Source organism: Thunnus maccoyii, chromosome 5, assembly GCF_910596095.1.
Source record: "Thunnus maccoyii chromosome 5, fThuMac1.1, whole genome shotgun sequence".
Lineage (NCBI taxonomy): Eukaryota > Metazoa > Chordata > Actinopteri > Scombriformes > Scombridae > Thunnus > Thunnus maccoyii.
The window spans coordinates 29,047,782-29,072,463 of record NC_056537.1 but is presented as its reverse complement, the minus strand read 5'-3'; the positions used below and the strand labels follow the sequence as shown (position 1 = coordinate 29,072,463).

At 40.2% G+C, this 24,682-nt stretch overlaps 1 protein-coding gene across 3 annotated transcripts in view; it reads left to right on the top strand.

The window, feature by feature from the left end:
- Positions 1 to 1,397: 1,397 nt before the first annotated feature.
- far1 (fatty acyl CoA reductase 1) overlaps positions 1,398 to 24,682 on the top strand; it is a 28,410-nt gene continuing 5,125 nt past the window's right edge. The window contains exons 1-12 of one of the 3 annotated variants that reach the window (XM_042411225.1): positions 1,398 to 1,542; positions 9,543 to 9,658; positions 10,347 to 10,463; positions 12,256 to 12,431; positions 13,881 to 14,060; positions 15,933 to 16,110; positions 17,021 to 17,065; positions 17,986 to 18,113; positions 18,225 to 18,292; positions 20,178 to 20,349; positions 22,721 to 22,850; positions 24,540 to 24,667. In XM_042411225.1, the coding sequence (XP_042267159.1) occupies positions 9,590 to 9,658; positions 10,347 to 10,463; positions 12,256 to 12,431; positions 13,881 to 14,060; positions 15,933 to 16,110; positions 17,021 to 17,065; positions 17,986 to 18,113; positions 18,225 to 18,292; positions 20,178 to 20,349; positions 22,721 to 22,850; positions 24,540 to 24,667 (1,391 nt within the window). In that variant the 5' untranslated portion in view covers positions 1,398 to 1,542; positions 9,543 to 9,589. Of the gene's footprint in view, positions 1,543 to 9,542; positions 9,659 to 10,346; positions 10,464 to 12,255; positions 12,432 to 13,880; positions 14,061 to 15,932; positions 16,111 to 17,020; positions 17,066 to 17,985; positions 18,114 to 18,224; positions 18,293 to 19,353; positions 19,526 to 20,177; positions 20,350 to 22,720; positions 22,851 to 24,539; positions 24,668 to 24,682 lie in introns of those variants that run through there. The other 2 variants (XM_042411223.1, XM_042411224.1) reach the window with 2 other exon arrangements.

The window sequence follows — 24,682 nt, the reverse complement described above, 5'->3', positions numbered from 1 at the left end:
TCGTTAGGAGCCCAGCAGCACAATTTTGCTTTTGGGCCCACTGACATGTTAGTGGATCACATACAGAGGAGGACTGATAAAGTATTCATTTTTCAGAGATAAATGCTAAAATGTAGGGTAAGTGGCACAAGTAGAGGACTGGCTGAATAATGTCAGTTGGCAATATGTATCTTATCTAAAAGTTTGCTAACATAAGTTATAGCTAATTGAGCTGCTGGTCCTACCAGACCAAGAAAGGCTCTTTAGCAGCAATAAAACCTCTGAGTGTATTGAATTGGTCAAGGGTGTGTTTTTATTAATTATTAATTTCTTCTTTGAGTAGTAACATATTTAGGATGATGTGGACTCAGCTTCCTACAAAAGGAACAACTTACATCAATGTCTTTCTTGAGTGTCTGTAAATGATGATGAACTGGATAAAACCTGTGAAGCATTTTAAAGGATATCTCTTTGACTTTGTTAGTCAAAAAAAGAAAAAAAGAAAAAGAAAAAAACTTATACACAATAGTCAAGCCCCTGTACAATACCTGTGGATCTCCAGTAGGTGGGTTTTACGTCACCTGAAGCAGTTTTTCTTAAAGTACCCCTCCCCTCAAAAATGTTGTTCCTTCAGTTGGATGTTTGAGCTTCACTGTGCAGAATGATGTAAGAGCAGAGTTTGACACTAGAAGGCTGTTTTCACATTCATCTACGGAAAGTGGAAAGTTTCTCTGAGCTCATTGAAAATCATCACAACTAGTTCTGAAGTCAATCCTGGTCCAGTATTCAACTTATACGTGGCAACTTATAAGTGTGATGTGGAAACTTGAAGCATCCAGTGCACAAACACTGAAAATGGACTTTACAGTGAAGTAGGAGACATTTTGTGTCCAGCAGCTCAACTTCTGAGATTAAATATATTTACATAGTCATATATTCTGGAATTTTTAATGAAGGAGAAGGAAGAGATATAATTTTAAGGATTTTTAACAAGATAATATGATTTTTTGGTGGAAAAACCATATGAGACCCGAATTATTATTCAAAGTACTTTACATACATTTTAAAATATGCCTGGAGGGGATCTTTAAAACGCGAAGAATATAGTGAGGAGTGAGACCTCTTTTTTCCCCCACGCTTTCTTTATTGTACAGATGTTCATATACAGGCAGGCATAAACAGCTACATGCACAAAAAACAAAAAAAACAAAAAAGAAGACAAACACAAACAATTAAGATTACATTTTACAATGCCAGAGTTTGTGTTATATGCAGCATATCATATTCGCTTAATAACTTAAAGGTCTTAATAGCTTTTTTGTTTCGAACATCAGTTAAAATGGTGCTGTAGTGTTTAAATTAATAAATAAAGTGCGGGAAAGTGGTGAGGAGTGAGACCTCTCTTTTCGCTATATCGGTCCGCTGACGTCACGGCGGCTCATTTATCCGCCCAGCCTGCTGGCTTCCTGCTGAGTCTCCACTCATACGGCTGCCGCTCCGCCACACAACACCACACACACCAGACTCCCAACTTCAAGAGCCCGGGAAATATCGACACTTCGGGTATGTATAGCCTTTTAATGACGTCTACTAGTCGTTTGTGCCTTGTAGTCGTTGAAACGCGACGCTCGTTAGCGGTTTTTGTAAAGCGCTGGATGGTGGTGTGACAGTCTGCTCAACGTGTGACAGCGTGTAGGAAGAGATGCGCCAAGAGGAGGAGGAGGGGCGGTTCAACACTACTGTAGTGCTGCCTGCTCGAAGATATACGCAGATACAAGGACCAAGTTAGGTGTATTTACATATACTCATGTTTTTTCCCCTCGCTACCGCAGAGATATAAATGTCACAGTCACTACTGCACCCCCTCAACCTCCGTGGGGCTCCGCTGTTAAACAGGAATCTTAAATCTTACTAGTAATCTTTTTCTTTTCTCCACCCTGCAGCCGGCAGTTTGTTCAAGCACTTAAATGAGGAAGGTAGACGGCAGCACAGGAGACACTTTTAATTTAATGCTACCTCCCTTTTTCATCTATTCCCAGGCTTTGCGGTAATCACATTAAAGGCTGTCAAAGCCAAACATTAGTCGGTGTGGTTTTAAGCGTCGCCCACTGTGCAAATGGACGGTAAGTGGTGACTGTGGTAATGATGTGAGGCAGCTGTGTGTAATGAGAATCACGGGATCCGCTGCCGGTCTCTAGTTCAGTCTGCTCTGTAACGCACATCTGCCCAGCTGAAGTCCACCACATTATCACTGTGAAGATGTCTCTTGTTGCAGTAATGTGCTGGCAGGCAGTTAAGGGGACTGTAGGGAAATGGTGCAAGTGTGAATGTTTGTCATTTGTTCAGCACTTTTTCAAAGATATTTCTCATCACTGTGAAGTAAAAATGTGCATCTGAAAGCAGATGTGTCCGAATACATAGAATTTAAAAGTTAAATGCTTCACAAATGCACACTCACATCTCTACCACAAGGATTTAAAAGTTTTTGTGCTCTCAGGACTGGCCAGTTGTAGTCAAACAGCTACTCTTTCTTCTTCTTCTTCTTCTTTTTAAAGCAATTTTTTTTGATTTTCAAAAAAAAAGAACAACAACTCAGTATCATATACAGAGTTTGCGTAATTGGTCCAGGAAACCACACACAGCATTCATTTAGTCACCAGAGCACCGAAGTATTAAAAAATGATATTGTGCGTGAACAAAACAATCCCTCGGCTCAGTGAATTATCGTCATGCCAAACTGCACTTAAGTGGTCGTATGACATTCTTGATGTCTTATCTCACTCATGTAGGTGCTTTGACCTGTAATACAAGCCACTTGGAAAAAATGGTGAGTTGACAGGAAGTTGTCATTTCTTACTGGAACTGCCGCAGACGGATGTGCCCTGATCTCAGTGTTGCCGTCATCACGCTCTGACATTGTTGCCTTTGAGTCAACACATTTCATATTCTGGGTAAATATGTCTCCTGTAGGTATCAGATGGCCGTCAGAAAAGGAATAACCCGAGTAGGAGTGATGTAGACTAAGTCTTGTGTGTGTTGTTCGATGTCGGGATTGAAGTGAACGTGTTGGTGGCACAGTGGAGCATGTGTAACTCACTTAATGCTTCTCCTTCGCTTGATTGCTCCTCAAAGACTATTTGTTGTCGAACCCTCAAGTCTTATCTGTTCTTAAACGGTTTAACCTCAACCACGGGTGCCCAATTAAATGATTATAATGCGTCTGATCAATTATTCAAAGTGAAGACGTGGCATCGGGGATCAACTTGCTACCTGTCTGACTGTAAGCTACAGCAGCTCCCACACAGACACTTGATCAAAGGTCCTGGCTGGGTCCAAGCCTAAGATTACCCAGCTTTCTGTGGTCAAGCTCCGTTTGTTAGCATGCAGAGAAGATAAGATTGTAGTTTTTCAGCTTTTTGTGGAGAGCCACATAGGAGGGCTCCGGGTTCTCTGTTCAGGGAATACTGCAGAGGGAGAGCTGCTTTTTACCTGTTGTCTTTTGTCCCAGTTCTGCTTTGTTCACTGTGTACTGTGCACACAAATACAGTGACTTAAATAGGACAACAGCTCAGTGTGGAGGATTACTTTTTCAGAACAAGATCCAGATGAGAAGTTTCCACTCTTTTCTGGGTTCATGATCACATCTTGTTTGTTTTCTCAAATATGGGTACACTAGATTAGAAGAGAAGGCAGCAAGAGGAAACATGAGCCTTGGTGTATAGTACTGCCAGTACTGCCAATGAATGCAGCATTGCCTCAACGGCTCGCAGTAATTCTTGATCCCAGCATAAGGTGTTGTCACACGGCAGCTGTACAGATCTGGAGTATAGATCTGCTGAACATAAAGTACTGCAAAGCGTGTAGTCACACGTGTAGATAGACCTGCATACACATCCTTTCTGTTTGACATAAAACACAAAACTCCATTGCCCCTATTATCATGGTGATATTAAGTACATATGAATGGGTCTAATGCTTACTTCTGCAACTAAACAAATAGACGTGTGATCTCATTCTGTCAAGATTAGTGTAAAATGGTGTAATTCTGCAGCACAATGTACCTGATTGCTGTCACATGTTTGCACCGACAGTGCTGGAGACACAGTGACAGCGTGTCAGTGACATGTTGTGCAGGACAGCAGCATACTTTACACACTTTATTGAATTGAATGCTTTCACTAGGTATGGCCTACCGACATTCAACCTGTGCTCTTGATATTGAACATGTGATTATGACAGTTCAGCGGTGACATTAATATCAACAAGTATAGCCCTTTTTTAATGAAGGAAACTTGCCAAGAACAATTGTAGGAACTTAATCTAGATTTTGATCAGAAAGAAACTGACTTCTAGTTCCGGGCTGCAGGAAAAAAGAAGTTCCAAGTTCCTGTTCTGGAGTTAGTACTTTCTGCTAGGCCAGAACTTAGCATTATAATATTTGTTAGCAATGGCTACATCTATTTGTATCTCCCAACTATTATGAAGAAGATACTATAAACATAATAATGAATGAAAGCAGGTGTAGCAGTTTGTGCGTAGTGGAAGAAAGGATTACAGTGCAGACTGCAGGCTGAGTCTGCATTCTTACAAACCGTCCTCCTAATGTCGCTGAATGACCCACATATGACATCAGGACGAGTGTTTGCCCGAATGCACGAGAGACACTCACAGAAGATTTATTCATGAATTTATTCCAGCATGACAATAACAAAGCCACACAGGACCGGCTTTAACAACAACAACGTTCATGTTCTGTGACAAAGACCAGACTCCTTGTGCTCGTGGCAGAAAAGTGAAATTGCTGTTCACTCAACATGTTACTCGACAGAGCTTTGGCACGTTTGCAAAGGACTCAGAACCACTGCAGTGTCCAGATGTGTAGAGTTGAGACACAAGTATCAACATAAATTCGAGGGTGTAATTGCTGCCACACATCTTAACTAAATGTCAATTTAAAGAGGGTGAATGCATTAAGTTCTGTTTTATTTAGATTAAACTTCACAGTAACCTTTTCTGATGATTTATAGTCCAAAAAGTGTAATTATTTCAGCTGTAATTTATGTCCAAACTCTGTGATTGACTTGCCTCGGCTAAGTAAGTACATTTTAGTTGGTGAAATGCATTTTTAAGTTGGAAACCCCCCCAATGTAAACATGTGACCAATATGTATTATGTGTTTTAAGTGAGACATTTCACAGTTAAAAAAAATACACTTATCAGGAACAATCAGTTAGATCATTTGTCTTCAAGAGCACTGAGTGACCTTAAACACATCTTTGGCGTTTCTGTACTGCAATTTCTTGTTTCTTATGAGTTTGAATATCTTGTATGTGGATACTGATATATAACAATTCAAATGAACTTCTCCATTTGGAAGAACTTCATTTGCAAGTTTTCTTTCATTTGGTTGCTTGTTTATCAGTCAGTTCAATCAGTGAGCTGTCGCTGTCAAGTTCAAGCTACTGTTTTTACTGTTACCAATGTCAGCAACAAAAAGTACCAAAAACCACTTCAATGTCTGGCAACGTATAATTGGAAATGACCTGTATTATAGAAATTTTAACTTACTGAATTCTCCGCATATACAAATTGCAAAGCCACCGTTAACTGCTACCTCACTTTGAGTCAATGGCTGTTTTACATTTTAGAGATGTTTGTTTGATTTAGCCCTTCTCGTGATACCACAGTTCAATCAGCTCAGACTACAAGACTATTGAAATCTTAACCGATGTTGAAACCGGGCCACACGCAAAAGGAGAAACTTAACAGATGTTCTTTTCTTTCATCTCAAACCTCCCCACGCTACAAGATTTGAAAATAATGGCACATCACACACTACAGGATATTAAGATTATCGTGCCAGAGGGAGCAACGCACCACCTCACGGGGGAACAGATGTAAACAAAATGGAGTCTGACATGGTGCAATAACTTGCTCTAGTGATGCTTTGCAGTGAGGTGAAAAAAAGCAGAAGCAACTAAACGAGTCTGGATGGGAAAAATGTTAGGGGAAATGTAGTCAACAGCGGTTGCGAGAACTGGAGGTGAGATTTTAACTGCCAATGTTAATATCTGTAGTATGCTAGCTAACATTAGCCTCAAGGGCTAGAATGTTTACCGTTGTTCGGCAACACCGTCAGCTGCTCTGGGACTAACGTTGGCTTGTAAAACTTCCGTCTCCTCGTAGACTTGTCTCTCTCATTGGCTATTGCGGTCCCGCTCTGAAAGTAGTGACATAACCATCCAGATTTTAACTCCTAAATATCAAACATGTTTGAAATTACCAGGGCGGCCCCGACGAGTCTGCGAGCACTCCTGGAGGTTTAAGATTGGATTAGTAAACCCCTTGTATTACCAGATTATCTGGGCTGAAGATTGATACCGACCAATGTCTCACACCAGATTTCTCCTCCGATTGTCAGGAGGGGTGAATCAGGGATAAATCGAGCCAAAACTCCTGTAGTCTGAGCCCGGCTTTAGTGTTACTGAGATGGACCAAACTAGACTTTATCCTGTCCTGTAAACTGTTTTAATTACCCCTTGGACAGTGGAATATTGTGTCTGGAGCCCTGCATGTAGTCTTATACTGTAGGCATGTTGTCAGAGAAATACCCCCACCAGACACTTTTTTTTTAAGAATGTTGCCACTAATGTAGATTTCTCTTGTATATTATTATTATTATTATTATTATTATTATTATTACGTCCCTCTCTCTCATGTGAGTATTGCCCACATCCAGGCTGCCTCCTGTCAGGGTGCTGCTCAGCCACAGTCACAGCCGTGTTCTGACAGGCGTACAGCTGGAGCTGGCAACTTGGCACACGATGTGATGCAGCAAACGGTACATCTGCAGCATTGGCCAGAGCATGAGCAGGCAGAGAGAGAGTGCGTACAGCAGAGGGGCTGAGGAGTTGTTCCTCACTCGGGTCCACTGGGGGCCGCAGAGCCCACACAGCCTGTCATAGTAGCACAAAATAGTCATCTGTTAATGTCCCCTCTTTCACTCACAGTTGATGTTTTCAGTGTCATTTGATATTGTGTAGGAATAAAAGCACTGTATGTTGGCAGAATTCACTGACGGTGTGTGTTCAGATTGGTGGTAACGAGACGTGGATTGCTTTCAACATCCTGTCAGCCACGCTCTTCACACAAGTCGACAAGTTAACTAGAAATGGGAACTGAGACAAGGATCTTTTCAAGCAATAAAAAAAAGGCTTAATTGTAAGCTTAACCCCTGCCTCCCACTAGAAAACTGGTTAACACTGGTCTCACTGTTTGCAAAGCTGAGTAACTGGTTTAACTGTAACTACATGAGCAGTTATGCAGCTGAAGCTCAAGCAAGTATAATAAAAAAAGCATCATCCTTTAACACTGGTCTGCAGGCAGTTTGGGTTAGATATTTGTCATAGTTTCAAAACCTTTCTGACCTTTTTTTTTTTTTTTTTTTTTTTTTTTTAAATCCTATTTACAACGTATAATATTGATAATCCCAGATGGGTGTAAGTGTTAATTTTTGTTATTGAGTTAACTTTTTGGATTGAGTTAAAGTATTGTATTTGAATTGTACAGAGGTCTTTTGAAAGCCTATGAACTGTTGTCATGGAGATAAAAGGACTGGGAAAAAGATCATTTGATTACATTTAATTGGCCACACTATGAGTTTATGGTGTTTTTTATTAGGGTTCAGCAGTGTGAAGTCTTGGCAGTACACTTGTATTACTTTGAATAGCATTTTGAGTTGTAATGTTAAACTGTGCCTCAGTCAGTAGTGAATGTTTAGTTTAGTTATCTCTGAATAGCCTGTTATCAGCTGCGCCCTGTCATTTAAAAACCAATATAATCTGACTGATAAGGCCATGACATGCACATGAGTCAACAAATCTGTGTTTCTCTCAGACATGGGTCAAAATATTTGAGATTGTAGATTATCTTGCATTTTACATAATATGCCGGCGTTTTATATTTTGTTAGTCAACACATTTTAAGTGTTTTTAGACACTTTAGGGAGCTACATACATACTGTTACAGGTGTTGGCGAGTACTAATGTGAAAAAACTTGTGTAAAGGGTATTGTGGCTCCAGATTGAGCGGTGTGAAATCGGGTAAATTTCCTCATGTGATGTCACTTGAGTCAGCGTCAGTTGGGGCTGAAGACTACAAGTTTGAAAATGACAAAAATCTGGGGTGTGAGGTTACCAGACGTCTGTAGCCCACTCCTCATCTCTGCTCGAGACTACATTAGCTGCTACTAGCATAACACACATCACAAAACATGCATCTCCGACAGACTCATCGATGGTTAAGTTGGATTGTGGGAAATGTAGGCACGAGGTTGTGACAAGGAAGAATGTGTGTGGATGTCTATGATGTCCTCAAGTGTCTTATTTTGTCCAACCAACAGCCCAGAACCCCAAAATATTCAAAATCATATATTTGAATTTTTGCTTGAAAAATTACTTCAACGATTATTTGATTATCAACATAGTTGCAGATTAATTTTCTGTTGTTTGATTAATCATCTAATCATTGCAGCTCCCTTCTGCTGCCTCAATTTTGATCATTTCTAAATTGGTGACTTCACTGATTTTCCACATCCAATTCATTTTTCTCATCATGGAAAGTACTACTACTTGGCCTGTAAAAATGGTTGAATAAGTAATGATAATGGAATCTGTGGATCTGGAGAGAACTAAAGTCTTGAAAATAACCTTGGTGATGTCAGGTTTATCTTTGTTCAGAAAGCCTTCCATACAAGACACAGGCATTTATGAAGCAGGAAGAGTTTTATGAAAGATGATATCGAGTTGCACCATGGAAAATGTAGGCTCCAGTGTTTTTGGAGCTTAAACATTATTAGGGATTAAAGTGTTATCTCATCCTCCGGCTTAGAGTGTGACCATTTTTTAAAAGTAATTCTCTTGTTGGTCCCCTAACTTTATGGAAGTGAAATATAAAGTCACCAAACCCCCTTGACTTGAATATTTGTCACTTTTCCTGTTAGGTGGGATCCTGACAGAGATAAGCTGATGAATGCAAGGCCGTTTAAAAAACAACTTGCTTTGAATAAGGCAGGTCTGACAACCCTGAATTCCTTGAATATTGGAGTCTACGCAACACTACCTTCTAACCCACAATCTTTCTGCTTTTTGCAGTGGACTGCAATTTCAATTTCCATCAATCAGGGCTGTAGTCTGCTGGTCAACTGGTTAATTAGTTGGTGGATATGCTCTCGTCCGACTAAAGTCTCACTGGTGGAATAATCTCTGTATTACTTTCATAAGGAGAAAAGTGCTACATCAATAGCTTTCCAGGATTAATCCATTATTTCCTGCGGCGGGAGGGACAGACTAATTAGATAACAGACAGACTAATCTAAATAAATAGATTATGTACGATTTCAGTCGACCAAGATTTTCTTTGGTTTACTACAGCCCTACCGTCAGTTTCAGTTCATCTTCATTCTCCTCATGGTAAAAGCCTTCTGGAACAAGTAAATGCTTGAATTTGGTCTCTCAATTGTAATCCTTCCTGTTTGTTTTTTCCCCCCTGTCCTGTCTGTGCAGGTGGAGTGGTGTTGAGGAGCTCACTGAACAGCACTGCAGACATCAAGATGAACGTCCCAGAATACTATGTCGGAAAAAACGTGCTGATCACTGGAGCAACAGGCTTCATGGGCAAGGTACAGTCACTGGCAGGACCGAACCCAACAGCATGTGCTATCGAACGAGATGAGAGGGAAACTGTTTGGAAATCCTTCAAGTGGATTCTTCTCACTCCAACATGACAGCATGAGACGCAGGCAAACCAATGACATCCTGTACTCGTTGCTGCTTTGATTATTAGAGTTGACATGTTTCTGCCCACTCGAGGCTTTTTCATCACAGCAGCTACATATATGAAGTGCAGTATGTACACAGCTACATTTCACACAAGTCTGCTGATTAACATATTTTCACACCATGCAGTGAAGCGGAAAGAGTGAATATCACCCACATGTTGTGACAGTTTGACACTTTTACCGTTGTTGGATTGGCACCTACTACTAAACTATTGTGGGTATTATGTTGTGAGTTTCAGGCATAAGTAAGACCACGATTTCTCAGTTTACCAGCAAATACACGAATCCTTTTTTTGACGTTAAAAACTCAATTAAATGTGGCAGTGCAGCAGTTTGATTGTCATGTGTTTGAATCCGTTCAGATGTTGTGGAGGAGGAGGCATTCTGCTCTCCATTTCCACTCCAGCTGACAATAGACGGTCACAGTTATAAATGGTGTGAAGTGCCAGACATCGACTGACGTTAAACGGTCCAAAGAGGAAAAGATGATTTTTTTTTTTTTGTTCCTCTTACTCTGTGGTTATTAAAGGTGCTGCTGGAGAAGCTGCTGAGGTCCTGCCCAGGAGTCAAAGCTGCCTATGTGATGGTCAGGTCAAAAGCTGGCCAGAGTCCTCAGGCCCGCATCGATGACATGGTCAACTGTAAGGTAAGAAGTGGGTTCAGAGATGGGAATAGGGCTCGCTATCATTAGAATCAATTCTGATACGGATTCCATTTCTGCTGATTGATTCCCAATTTTGATTCCAAAAAAAAAAGCTCAAATGTTTAGATAACAAAAATATCTTTTTCTTGTGTTCACTTTGACTTTTATGTTTCATTAAAATAAGTAAATTCAAAGTCTCTTTAACTGAACATGCTGCTTTTGTTTTGAGTACTTTCTGTCTCATCTTTCCCTCAGTGGACGTGCACGCCGACGTGCACGTGGTTCCATTCATACTTTTGTCAGAGGTCCGCAGACACGGACATGTCACATGTTTGTACTAGTAAACAGGGTTGCAGCATGATAACTTTCCAGTGTTGTAAAATCCACTGTGCAAATATTACAAACCGCTGTGCCGTGTTTTTCTGATCAGTCTTTAAACGCAATTATCTGTTACTTGAACCGGACTTGCTGGATCGTATTTCATTGTCTCGCTGGCATTTTAAACTACACACCCACACCAATACAGCCCCTTGTATTGTTTTACACAGGACTGTTTTCAGTCTGAATGCAGCTGAGGAGTTCCTGTATGTTGCTGAACAACAAGAAAAAGTCGAAAAAGAAAAGCAACAGCTCAATGACAACAGGAAACAGTCATTTACATACATACACGATGTGTCGCAGCCAGGTATCCCTGGCTCTACTGGAGGTGCTGGCGCTGGCTGATGACACAGTCTGATAAGGAGACTGATGCCGTGCTGCCTCAAATGTCTGGTCAGATTTGACGTGCAACCTGACTTACAGCTAATTAGCTTCCCACATGCATTGCACTTTCTCTTGTCGTTTTCTTTAATAAAGTGAAGCCACACTTTAAAGCATTTACCACGGTCCATCTTTCACTCAGTACTGTTGTGATGTTAAACATGCATGCTCATATGTAAACAAACTGGCACGCTGTTAGGTTGATTTATGATGTAGACAGGTCCTGGCAGATATGTAGCATGTTTAGGAACCAACAAGCAGAACTGAAATAAAAATTTCTTTATGATTCCTTTTTGGAATCTGAATTTTGGAACCAGTTCTCGATGCCCAACCCTAGATGGGAAGGGGAACATAGTGCACGAGTTACACTACAACATGCACAAACAAGCTGCACCACCTCCCCCAAGCAGGTGTTAACCATTCCTTATTAACTGTTGTCATGGTGACACAGGTATAAAGACAGGTGAGACTAATGACAGACGAGCCAGAGGATACGTTTCTTGGATATTTTCAGAGGGAGCAGATTGCCTGTGACAAACTACATACTTTCAATTTATGATGAAACTGACACACATTTAGTATTCTGTTGCACAGGTACTTAGACTAGATGACTGGTGTGGCAGTGTTATTTTGTGATTTTTTTATTATTATTTATTTATTTATTTATGTATATATTTTAATTTTTTTATGCTGCATTCACTTGAGACAGAATTTGCAGCTGTCACAACTTATTTGTAGCAGAAACTTTCAGGTGTTGACTTTGGCAGATTCTTCCTGGCAACATGGATGTTTTTCTTAAAAATAGACGTTTGTCTGTTTTTTATTATGTGTGATACAGCCATCCTCGCCTTCTGAAAAACTAGCAAGTTACAACTCAGCAGTTAGTTTTGATTTTACACTCAAAAGTAGAATCATAAAGGTGCGTTCAGTTGGTGCAACAGGCTGCAGACTGTAGGCCAGTCATTTCTACTCTAATATAATTAATGTGCTGTAACTTTTGACATCAGTTTGACTTCATCATTTTTTTTCCACTCAGTTGTTTGAAAGATTGCAAGATGAGCAGCCAAGCTTTGCAGAGAAGATCATTGCAGTGAACAGTGACCTCACACTGCCAGAGCTGGATCTGAGTAAAGAGGATCAGAACATCCTGGTTGAAAACATTAATATCGTCTTCCACTGTGCCGCCACCATCCGCTTCAATGAGCCCCTCAAGTGAGTTGTTGGTTTGTTTTCTGTAATCTCCATGATTTTCATGGGAATTTACACATTCTTTTCTTACCCATTTCTCTCTAATGGCACTTATAAGTTAACCATGTTTATTATAGGTGACAGTTAATGTACTGTTGTTTACCAAGTCAAAGGCCGAGTAATCAGGCTGGAGAATATTATAGGTGTTTGCTCGACTTGGCAGTAAAAACATGTAAGTGTTGACTGATCGTGCCCAAAGTGGTTTGCTGTACTCGGAGATATTTGATACCTGACACACCCCCATCAACAAATCACTTCCTCTGTAGGAAATGGATTTCTGCAGAACTACTTAGACAGATTACTGCTCATTTAACTCTCCACCTCTTAAAGACAATTTAGAAAACTTGAAAACACATTTGTATAGTCACAGGTCTATTTTGCAGTGAGATAGTCAGATTCAATGCCACACCTCCCACCTCATAGTTTTGTGCCCCTGTGGTTAAAACATGTTTCTGGACAGAAAAGGAGTGGGTTGACAACCATATGAAAAACAAACATGGATCTTTGGCACTCACAAAAGTGTGCAGAAGAGTAATTTTATTGTCTAGTGTGACATATTTTTCCATTCTTCAGCATGCTATCAGCACACTATTTGCCAATGATACAAGAGTTTAGCAGCCAAGCTAGCAGCTCTGTGAGGCTGCACTTAGGCAAGCAGTGATTTTAGCTAAATGCTAACATCAGTATATTGACATGTCACACCAGTAATGTTTACCATATTCACAATCTTAGCTTAGCCTGTTAGAATGCAAACATTTGTTAATTAGCACTAAACACAAAGTACACCTGAGGCTGAGGTGAATGTCATTAGTATTGGACAAATTAAGATTTAGACCTAATAATAGTGTTATATGAAAAGTCAAAAGGTCACCAAAGTCAGTAGGATTCATTCTCTACAGACAATGAATGTCTGTACTACATGTCATGGTAATCCATCCAATAGTAGTTGAGATATTTCAGTCTGGACCAACTGACCGACAGAGACTAAAATGTTAAAACCATTTGTAGCTTTTGGACCAGTTACTGAATATGAGGGACTATTCCCTTGAGAAAACTGATTTGGTTGGACACGCACAACTGAATAAACCCTAAACACACTGAACTATTTTCTCACCACAATGTCACTTTATATAACATACCGCATTGCTGTACAAGTGTACATCTGTATATGTACAGCTTGTATATCTTGTAAGTTGCTCATAGTAATATTTATCCTGCACACCAGCACTTTATGCTTAAACTGCACTCTGGTTAGATGCCAACTACATTTCGGTGTTATGTACTTGTACTCGTTCAATGACAATAAAGCTGAATCTAATATTATATAATCGACACAAGGAGACGGTTCCTTCTAAAGTGATAGCTGCATGAAAAACAAACGGAAAATATGTCTCTTCCTTTTCTCCCTCTCAGAGATGCAATGCAGCTGAATGTCCTGGCCACCCAGAAGATGGTTGCGCTGGCCCACAGGATGAAACACCTGGAGATCTTCATTCACATATCCACAGCCTACGCCAACTGCGACCGAGAGCTCATAGAGGAAATCATCTACCCTCCCCCCGTAGACTACCGCAGACTCATCGATACCTTGGAGTAAGTTGAGCTAGAGCGTTTCCAGTGAATGGCGACCGCATTCACTGCAAATGTTAACAGATGTGGGGATGAACCAGGTTTTATGCGGTTGAGGTTTTTAAACAGATTTTGTATTTCTTCAGATTGCTAAGTGCATGAAAAGCAAGCAGGAAGGTATTATCAAGATTAATGTCAGCGATACACTCAGCATGCCAGCTTAGCCATGGCAGTCTGGTAAATGGCTGCTCAGTAGGTCTAATGTTGTAGAGGCTGCCAGTCTCAGCTGCTGAGCTAGATTAGTAAAGCATTAGAAGCCCATAGAGATTAGTGGGATGATTCTGAGGGATTGTGTGTGTGTGTGTGTGTGTGTGTATAGTAGTGTCGAGCTTTTGAAAGAACTTGAATGAGTGTGTGCAGAGAGACAATATGCAGATGTTTCTACTTCGATTCAGTTGTGGAGTTTCACTTTCAGGGTGGTGCTCAGTGACTTTGTTTGCACATGGAGTTCAAGCCTCAACCAGCTTTGTTAACTCTGTTCAAACTATGTGTAATCATGACTTTCAAGTCTTTTACCTCTTCCATTTCTTTCCAAATACTTTGAATGCTCAGTTGAAAAATACAGAAAAATACACATCCTGCATGTGGTTCAAATATTAGACAGTGTTTTATTCAAATGTTTTATTGGGTTTTCCATGGTTGCAATACTTTGTGGAATCTTATTAACCGGGCTGAACTGAACTGAATGGTGTATCTGAGCTTTTCCAGCTTCAGATTAACCATTACCTCATCCACCCGGTGGCCATGTGTAAGAGGAGGGCTAGATTTCCAATAATACAGATTGATGTCTTGCTAAAAGGCCACAGAATCAGCCTGGGCTCAAGAGAGATTCAAATCACTGTGCCACTCCACAAACTGCCACACTTTGTTCTGGGTGTATGACCTTGTTTCACATGTATGAAAAGGTTTCATAAACCTTAGCCCAGTATTGTTTCATACTTGGGCCAGACCAAAATGAATGAATGCTCCTAATGTTATAGACGTTTTGCTCCAAGGGTTGGACTTTGAATTTGCATCTTTAAAGTAACCCCTCTATATCATCAAGCCACAATTTCAGGCCCACCCAAAAAATCCTGAACACAGAAATGGTGAAAAATTTTTTAATTCTCTAACTCCACAGTTCAATGCTACATAGTTTAGTCTTTTTACATGTTCTCAGCAATTATTTTCTAACATGTATAACCTGTTTAAAAAGAAATCTCTGATTTTCCTTTACACAGACTTTAAAAGGCTCATTTGATGCTAGAGTGTTGTACAAACCTGTCCTGGCAAAATGGACATTTTTTTTGCTTCAGTCAGGCCTTAAAGACTGAAATCATCGTATGGTAGATGATTTTATTCTTCATTCTGACATTAACATAAATCTCTGCTACGCCTGAGAGAACAGACACACCATTTGCTGGACTGTGATTGGTCTTTTGCGTCTGATTTTTGAGTCTGTAAAAACATGGCGGCCGTTCTGGAAGCATCAATAAATTTCTATCCAACAGAATATGCTTCAGAATAAATCTGTGAAAAGAAATAGGCCTCGCAGCTGCACAGTCATGCTTTTCATATGTACAAATGATCTTTAATGGTAGTTAAGAAGAATCAAAAGGTTAGGGAGGCTTCAAACTGCATTGCCATTTGCTGATTTACAATTCCAAAGTTGAATCTTGTAGTGAAAACTGAGCTGGAGAGATGTAGTCTAGCTGTGTGGGGGTTTTTTTAATTATAATTTTTTTTATATCAAAGAACTGAAGATCCATTTCTCTTCTCTGTATCAGGGCTCTAGGTGATTGAGTAAATCTAAGATTAATTGAGTCTTTTTTAAAAAATGTTTTCTCTTTCTCTCAGCTGGATGGATGCCGATCTGGTGTCTGCTCTGACTCCCAAGCTGATCGGGGAGCGTCCCAACACCTACACCTACACCAAAGCTTTGGCTGAGTATCTGGTGCAGCAGGAGGCTGGAGACCTCAACGTAGCCATCATCAGACCCTCCATAGTCGGAGCCAGCTGGAAAGAACCTTTTCCAGTGAGTGCTGTTTTTAATGAATTCCTGTTGTTTTTAACCCTAAGATGGGAAGAAGAAAAACATTGTGCTGTGTACAGATTGTTCATTGTACCCCCAGCTTCACCATAGATACTGGTTAAAATGTAGCAGGAAAGAGCGACTTCAACTTATGTTCCTCTGCACTAAATAACAGATGAGGAATTTTGACTATACGTTTTAACGGGCAGAAATAAACACTCAGAACAAATTGTCCACCATGAACGAGCTAAAGATGTACATACCCCTGAAGCTGGGGGAGAAGTTGGTCATAATGGTGATCAAGAGCTTATGAAGTAAAACTAGATGATGATACAAGGGATCAATAAAAAGAAAATTAAATTTTGCCTCAACAGGTAGCACAGAAGTGGTCGTTTTTCCTGATGTGTTTTGAATATCAGCTGTGCCACTGACTGTCAAACTGTGTAGTGGAGAAAGATCTGTCCCGGCCATTTCTCAAAACACAATCCAGATTTTAGTCATTCTTCTTGCATCTCTGCTTTGAAAGTTCACAGCGTGCCAACACTGAGGCATTCAGAGCAGTTCAACAGTGAACGTGGTGGTGGTGAGAGAAGGAATGTGAGGAATGTTGAGTAAAGAACTCATTGAACACTGTATTTAGAGCTCTGCACAACTTTTGCACCTTTTGTGAGGGACATCTCACAATCTCTTCAATCTCATAATCTCTCAATATATTGATTATGTATGATCTTGAAGCATGCAGTTCCTCACAGTTAAGAAGTTATAACCAGCAAGTCTTTGGTGCCTTTTTGATATTAGATAAATTGTTTCCCATATGTTTAGTCATTTATCAGGAAATATCCATCATCTGTCAGTTGATCAGCTATTTCAACAGTAATGTGAACGTGCTTCTTTCCTCTGACTGCTGTTTCAGGGTTGGATTGATAACTTCAATGGACCTAGTGGAATATTCATTGCGGTAAGTACTGATAAACTGTTTCACAGTTACCTTCTTCCCCATTTTGTTTGCATCAGTGACACAAAGCTGCATTATGAGAGGTTATGTGCAAATACAGCATGATGATGATGATGATGATAATGATGCATATATAGTGCTATTCAAGAACTCAAAGTCATTGGCTTAAATTTTGAAAGGTATCACTTACTGCAGCTTGAAATTCTGGAAATGACAAGCTGACAACTTCACCAGATGCTCAAACCATTGTTTGATGACATTTATGATCATCAAATAGTGGTTTGAAACAGGTGGATTTGTGGCATGTTAAACAAACCTGGTTTGGGGGGCTGTATACTTGGCCTTGTGTCCAAGTGGACATTCACACATCACTTAAATAAATAAACTAGTTGCCCCACACAAATTACTACTTCTCTAGAGATCAGTTCTAACTAAATATTTCCACCTACTAATTAAGTTAGCTGAATTAACCAATAAAGGTAATGTTAGCTTGCAAGTAAGAGTAAAAGAAGTAGTATGGACAATGGTCGACATATCTTCACAAAGGATTGGTTGTTAAGTTTATTATATCATTTGCCCACGTAAGACTTTTATTTTTGCTTATGTTACAGCTCATGATGCTACAGTGACTTCCTGTTTACATTGTTACAGATGTTTCCTAGCGACTGATTTACACACTATTGAAGTGTTTACTAATGAAGATATTTCTTAAGTTTTAATGGTGCAACCTGATTTAATTTATCACTGATTTGAAACTAGTTAGTAGTTACTAAGACTTTCAGAAAGACTCTCAACACTAACTTAGTGATTGATTTATGATAATCTGGTGCAGCCTTCTACTTATTCTAATGAAAACATAGCATTGGGTCTTGATCCACAGGCTTTAAAAGTTGTATTCATAGTCTTTCCCTCACTCTCTGTAGGCTGGTAAGGGGATCCTGCGTACAATGAGAGCGTCTAATGACGCTGTGGCGGACCTGGTGCCCGTAGACGTCGTCATCAATGCCACACTGGCTGCAGCGTGGTACTCTGGATCACAGGTGGCCAACAGGTCGGAGAGCCACATAAACACATTATTATATATGATCACACATGAATCTCCTGATCTTTTTTATGGTTGTACATTTCAGCGTTCCACTGAAATATCCTTCTCTTATTACAGGCCAAAAAACATCCTGGTGTACAACTGCACAACTGGTGGGATCAACCCATTCCACTGGGGGGAAGTCGGTATGTCTCTTACCTTTACCTAAACACAGCCTGTGTAAAAATCCCAGACAATGCAAGCTCAGATGATTAAACATGGCGTCTAATGACATACTCTGGTTGACATATGATCCTCTGCCTGCCCCACCCAAACTAGGAGCTTTTGTTCACTGGTTCCTCAGGGATCCTGGTGTATAACCGGTCATTATTGAGTGTTGTTAGAGTGAATCTCACCTTAAATCAAACCTACTGACATTTCATTAAAAATCGCATATCTTAGTAATACTATAGAACATACTGTAGATTTGAAGTAATCACACAATATTATTTAATTGATTTGTTGTCAAACTTTATGGATTGGAGTAAAACTCAGGGCTCTGAAGTGCAATCATATTGCAAATGCAGTGTGGCCTGAAAATTTGGTACCACAAGGTCCATTTCAATTTAACTGTCAATCATATCACATGATCATCAACACTTCAAATGACTTCTGGTACACGTTGGCTTAAAAGCTGAGATTGAAATTTCACTTGACTTTACAAAACATTTGAAAAATGGAAATTTGATCATCTGCAATTGCATGATAAATGGGCAAACCCCATCTGCTGAGGAAGATTGTGTGACACATTCAAAAGCTCCAGAACAGCTAGTAATGAACCATGTTTGTGAGACTGTTTTGCTAAATAATTATTGCTTTTGTGCAGCTCAAGCTCTTTGTGGAGACATCAGAAGTATTGATTTAACTCAGTAGCCATTTTAAACTGCAGTTTTGTGTTAACTCTTTTATTGGATTGCACCTTATTGTAAGTTGTTTATTCTGTTCATCTTGTGTGAACAAAATAACACCCACTGGACTTGTTGATTACCTTTTGATAAACTTGACCACCCAAGGAAAAGTAGTAATATTTGGGTTGGTTGCAGTAAATGAAAGTAGTCATTTCATTTTTTTTTTTTTTTTTTTAAATAGTTGTCACAAGTTTGAAATATTTTTGCCAGAAGCAGGACCAAACCTTTCAGTCAGACATAAACATCTAAAAAATGCATCAGAAAACTCACACTGCTCATTGATGACTTCTGTTTCTTAGAGTACCATGTAATATCCACATTCAAGAGGAACCCCCTCGAGCAGGCTTTCCGTCGGCCCAATGTTAATCTCACATCCAATCACCTAATCAATCAGTACTGGATCGCTGTGAGCCACAAGGCTCCGGCCTTCCTCTATGATCTGTACCTCAGGCTGATTGGACGAGAGCCCAGGTAACCTCATCATCGCCGACTCGGACATACCGCTGTTTTTAACGCCAAAACCTCTCAAACACACACACACACACACACACACATCTCTGCTGCTTTACTCCTGTCACTTTTTTTTCTCAGTGTAGTAGGCTAATGTCTCGCTGTAGCTGAGACGCTAATGTGTTTATATGACGCTTGTGTGCAGTTTTGTTGCGTGTTGAAGAATGCATAATCCAGCTGCTCTCCTGCACATACAGGGGATTACCAGTGGGTTCTGCACTCTTCACATCTTGCTACTTGCAATGTTAGTATTCCCAGTTGGGTTTCCAAAAATATCAGCACTGAGGTCATCCAGTTCAGCTGATTAATGGACTAAAGTGGTCTTATGTCTGAACATGCCTTTGGAAACCCAACCCAGGTGTTGGCCCTTTTTAAAAGTCTCTGCTAGCTGCTGATTGTCACAACAGTGAGTTACGAGAACTGGATCCGTCGCCTTTATCGATCCAAATCCCTTCAGATGTCATGATGCCAATGACAGGCTAGCAGTGGTCACACAATCACACAGGGCCTGAATCTAGCTTAATATCAACGGGAGGAGGATACGCACATTCTTCCTCATCTCCTGCTCTCTGTGTCCTCCTTGTCCTGTCGTATGTGTATCTCTCTCCTACAGAGTACTGTATAAACATGACCTTCAAGACCAATCCCTTAGAGCAGGCCTTCAGAAGGCCCAATGTCAATCTGCGCTCCAACCCTTTTACTAATCAGTACTGGACGACTGTCAGCCACACGCTGCCAGCCCTGCTCTATGACGGCTATCTCAGGCTGACAGGTCGCAAACCCCGGTAAGGTTGCAACTGCCCCCCCCTCTCCCCTCTCTCACCCCTGCCAGTCAGCCCCCACCTTCCCCACATGTTCCCACAAACCCACCCTCCCCCACTGTCTTGTCTAAGAGGGTTTTTTTTTTTCCTGACTGGTTGTGTGGGATGGTGAGAACAAGGAAGGGTCCGGGACAGAAGGAACACAAAGTTTGCTGTGTCTTTACTTGATCTCACGGCATTAGCTGAAAACAAATCATGTTAACAAAGCATGATTTCAGCTTTGCTCTATTTTTGGAAATGTATTTTTTTGATACAACTTTTTTTTTTTTTTTATTGAAAGAGGCACCACTTACTTGCCTTTTTGTGAACGAGCCATGCTGTGAACATGACATCCATTACTGTCATCCTCCGCCAATCATGGAAAATCCCAAGGCACCGTTGGACCTTTTTTAGGCCAATTCCAAAAGTTGTGTTCGGTCGGAGACAGTTTATGTCCCACTGAATACAAGCATTTTGCATGTTAATGGAATGGTATCCACATTTATGTTCTCCTCACTCTTTACTACAAGCCAGAGGTATTTCAGATGTAAAATGTTTCACAGTGCCAAGTGATCCGTCACAATCCAAAATTTCACACGGTGTTTGGCTTTCTGAAATGAATTTGGCTTGGAAGCTAACTCTCATTGGAGGGGTGTGATTTGATCCTAATTGGGTATGTCACCAGCTGTAAGTAATGATGATCTCTGCCTCTATGTGCTGATCGACCATGCATGTTTGTCACATCGTCTGAATCACCCGCCTTCACAGAAGGAATCTGAGTCATCTCAATCTGCTTCTATTAGTGTAAATGTTTAAAACAACATTTCATCCAAAATATTACAGTAGACCTTCGATTGGAACAAGGTCTTCATAAGAGAGGAAGAGGTTGCAAAACCAATGTCGAGTTTAAAGTTGAATAATTAAAGCTGTGCAGTTTGACGGCTCAGAGACCATCTGTAATCCTCACAATACAGCACTGCTGTTTTTACATCAGTTTGATTCTCATCTTAACTACAGCAACACTAATTTAGAACTATGATCACCTGAATCTGAACTAACACAGAAATCATGTGTATTAACTGGATTCACTGGTGTTAACAGGAGGACAATCTGTATCTAACATTTGTGTTCTTGGGACTGCCCTGGCCGTAAAGCAGATTTCATTCATTTATCTCTGAGTTGAAGTTATTTGGGGTAAAACATTAAATCAGGTCACATGGGTCATATCTATTTTGACAGTGTATTGTCCGTCCTCCTGGCCTGCACACAGATGAAATCCAGTTAGTCCTCTGCTGATTTGTATCAGTCACTGTTCCCGTGGGGGAAAGATGACCCTGACTACTTACAGTGCTATGAAAAAGTTTGCAGACCTTGCTTGACTATTAGCTGATTTTGCTGTGCTACAAATTATTTAAATGATTTAAATAATTTGAAAACCAAATCAGTAGAGTATTCTTGGTGTTCTCTTCATTAACATTATAAAGTAAAAATTGAAAAAAGCTGCTTCTTAAAATCTCATTCTGCTGAAATTGCATATTGTTGCTGTCCAGTGAAAACAATGTACAATATCTCCCTATTTAGTTGGAGTTTTTTTGTTACATTTTGAATTTTCTATAAACTGAAAGTGTAATTGTTCCTTTTAAGGTTCTAAATCTCAGTAAATCATTTAAAGATGAATTGGATTATCTGGAGAGAAAAACTGAAAAGCTGAAAAAACAGTTTCTTGGCTCATGAAGATTTGAGATCCATGGTTTTCACAAGACGGTGACAAGTCGTAGGTACAAGTTGAGATCATGTAAGAGGTGTTCAAACACATAGCACTGTATAGCTCAAACAATCATCTGCACATATCAAAATGATTAGAAACAAAACCTGCTTAATCAAATCTTCAATCCAGTAAAGTCATGCCCACGGCATATAGATAATCTGAGTGATTAAGTGGAAGATCTTGAACCAATGAAATGTGCTGTATACGCACATTTTCTTAAATTTATATTCCTGTTAAATATTAAATTTGGAGAGTAAATTGGACTGTAAAGAGCTCATGTTGGATAAATAACTGCAATCTTTTCTACAAATGCACTTCTCTTCCTCTGCTCCCCCCACCTTCAACACCACGGTACCCCTTCCTACTCCTCATCCATTATTCCTCCTCTGTTTACATCCATAACACCTTTTTACTCAATTCTTTCCACTCACCCTGTCCACCTCTTCCTCTCCGCCCATCCCACCACATCCCTGCCCTCCCTCTCCTGTATCTCTCTCGATCTGTCCTACCATCACTTTTTATCCATTCCAATACTTTCCCTTTTGCATCCCGCTCCCTCCTCACCCCCCAACGCTTGCTTATTTTAAGGATGATGAAGACAATCACTCGCCTCCACAAAGCAATGATGGTCCTGGAGTATTTCACCAGTCACTCCTGGGCGTGGAACACAGACAACCTAACCATGCTGATGGCCCAGATGAGTCCCGAGGATAAGAAGGTATGAAAGATATGGTGTTCTTTTTGATATGGAAAATAAATGAACTGCGAACCATAGTTGTATGTTCTCCACATCATTCACACTTTGTCCCTCTGTCGCCCACACCCACCGCACACACACAACAGGCATTTACACTCTGATGGCAGACAGATTTACCACTCAGTGTGTCGATGTCTGATAGTAAGCTGGGCACAATGGAGTGAGTCATTCATTCACTGCTGACGTCAGTTTGTAGTGAACGGGACGTTGTTCAGGAAAAGTGAAAGACTCAGGACTTTCTTTTTTTATGTCCTCTACACACAAGACCTATTGTTCTCGTTATATGAGACACTGACATTTTGTTCTTGTCATCTTGACGTCACCAGATCTGACGACAAGGTAATCCGAGTCTAAATAGTGTTTTTGAAATGTTTCATTTTGAAAATATTTCTTTTGAAATAGGTTTTAGGTCTGCAGTGCCAATCTCCCACTGAAAAGAAAAAAAAAACTCCAGGCTGTTTGGGGAATCGGGGACTTTTCATTCCACTAAAGGGCAGCCACTGCCTACCGAATCTGCCAACAGTGAACCCCCCCACCTCACTGTTAACAGAACCAACCACAAACCATGTGCCACTGTGCCCTCCTCATCTCTCAGCCAATGATCAGTTTTTTTTCTCCCCTCATAGCGGAAGGGACCACTTAGAGTTAATTCAGGCCAAAGCCAGGTGGAGCTTAGTACTGGCTCCTTGCTGTGATTACTAAAAATTCTCTCTTATGAGATAGATACATAAGCAAACGTTCATTACAGAAATCAAAAACATTTCTCATTTTTTGCTTTCCAAACAAACTCCTCATTTTCTAGCCCATGTCTCTCCCACTCAAAGCGGAACTTGGGTGGGCAAGTGCACTGTCACTGTGGAAAATGCTGCACAACAGGCTGCACTTTTGCTGTTTCCTTTCTCAGGTTCCAGGATACATTAAAACCAGTTTGTGTTAGAGCATACAGTATATCATTGTTTGCTAATCACTGATACACATGCATGTCTATATCAGCACATATGTTGTCAGATATACAAATATAAAAAGCACCACACAGATGTTTAATTTGCTTACAGGATGTGTTTTTGATCATATGTACATCTAAAAACACTTAGACACTTAAACACTTAATTGAAAACCTTCAACTCTCTGTGTTTTTTATTCAAGTGGTAAGGTGTGTCATAGTTGCAAACCTTTTTACTGAAAAAGATTAATGACCAAATATGATTCAATGCATTGGAACTCTACAATAACCTCGTGCTGCTCTGTTGGTCTTCACACCTTTGCTTTTATACTTTTTTGCTCAGTTAGTCAGATTATATCTGAGGCAAGGCCATTTATACATTTAAATATTGTTTTTATACCTGAGAACCTTATGAAATTGTCACCCATTTAATTATATTGTTGTAGAATTTGACAGTCATGGCATTTCATTGGTGTCTAATTCATTATATTTAAGTTTTAAGTTGGGTTTTATTTAAGGATATTATAGGTTTGATGACTGACTGGGAGGCCCGGCCCAGATAATCATGACACGCATATATACATCTAATCTGCCTTGAAAGATAGACAGTACATGCTCTTATCAACCAGAAACAGTGCGTATGTGTTATGGTATTTGAAGCTTCTGCAGCACACTGACAATGCAATGTGGTGTTTTTATTCCCACAGGTGTTTAATTTTGATGTGCGCCAGCTGCACTGGGCAGAGTACATGGAAAGTTACTGCATGGGCACCAAAAAATACGTCCTGAATGAAGAGCTGTCGGGCCTGCCTGCTGCACGCAAACACCTCAACAAGTAAGAGTCTGTTGA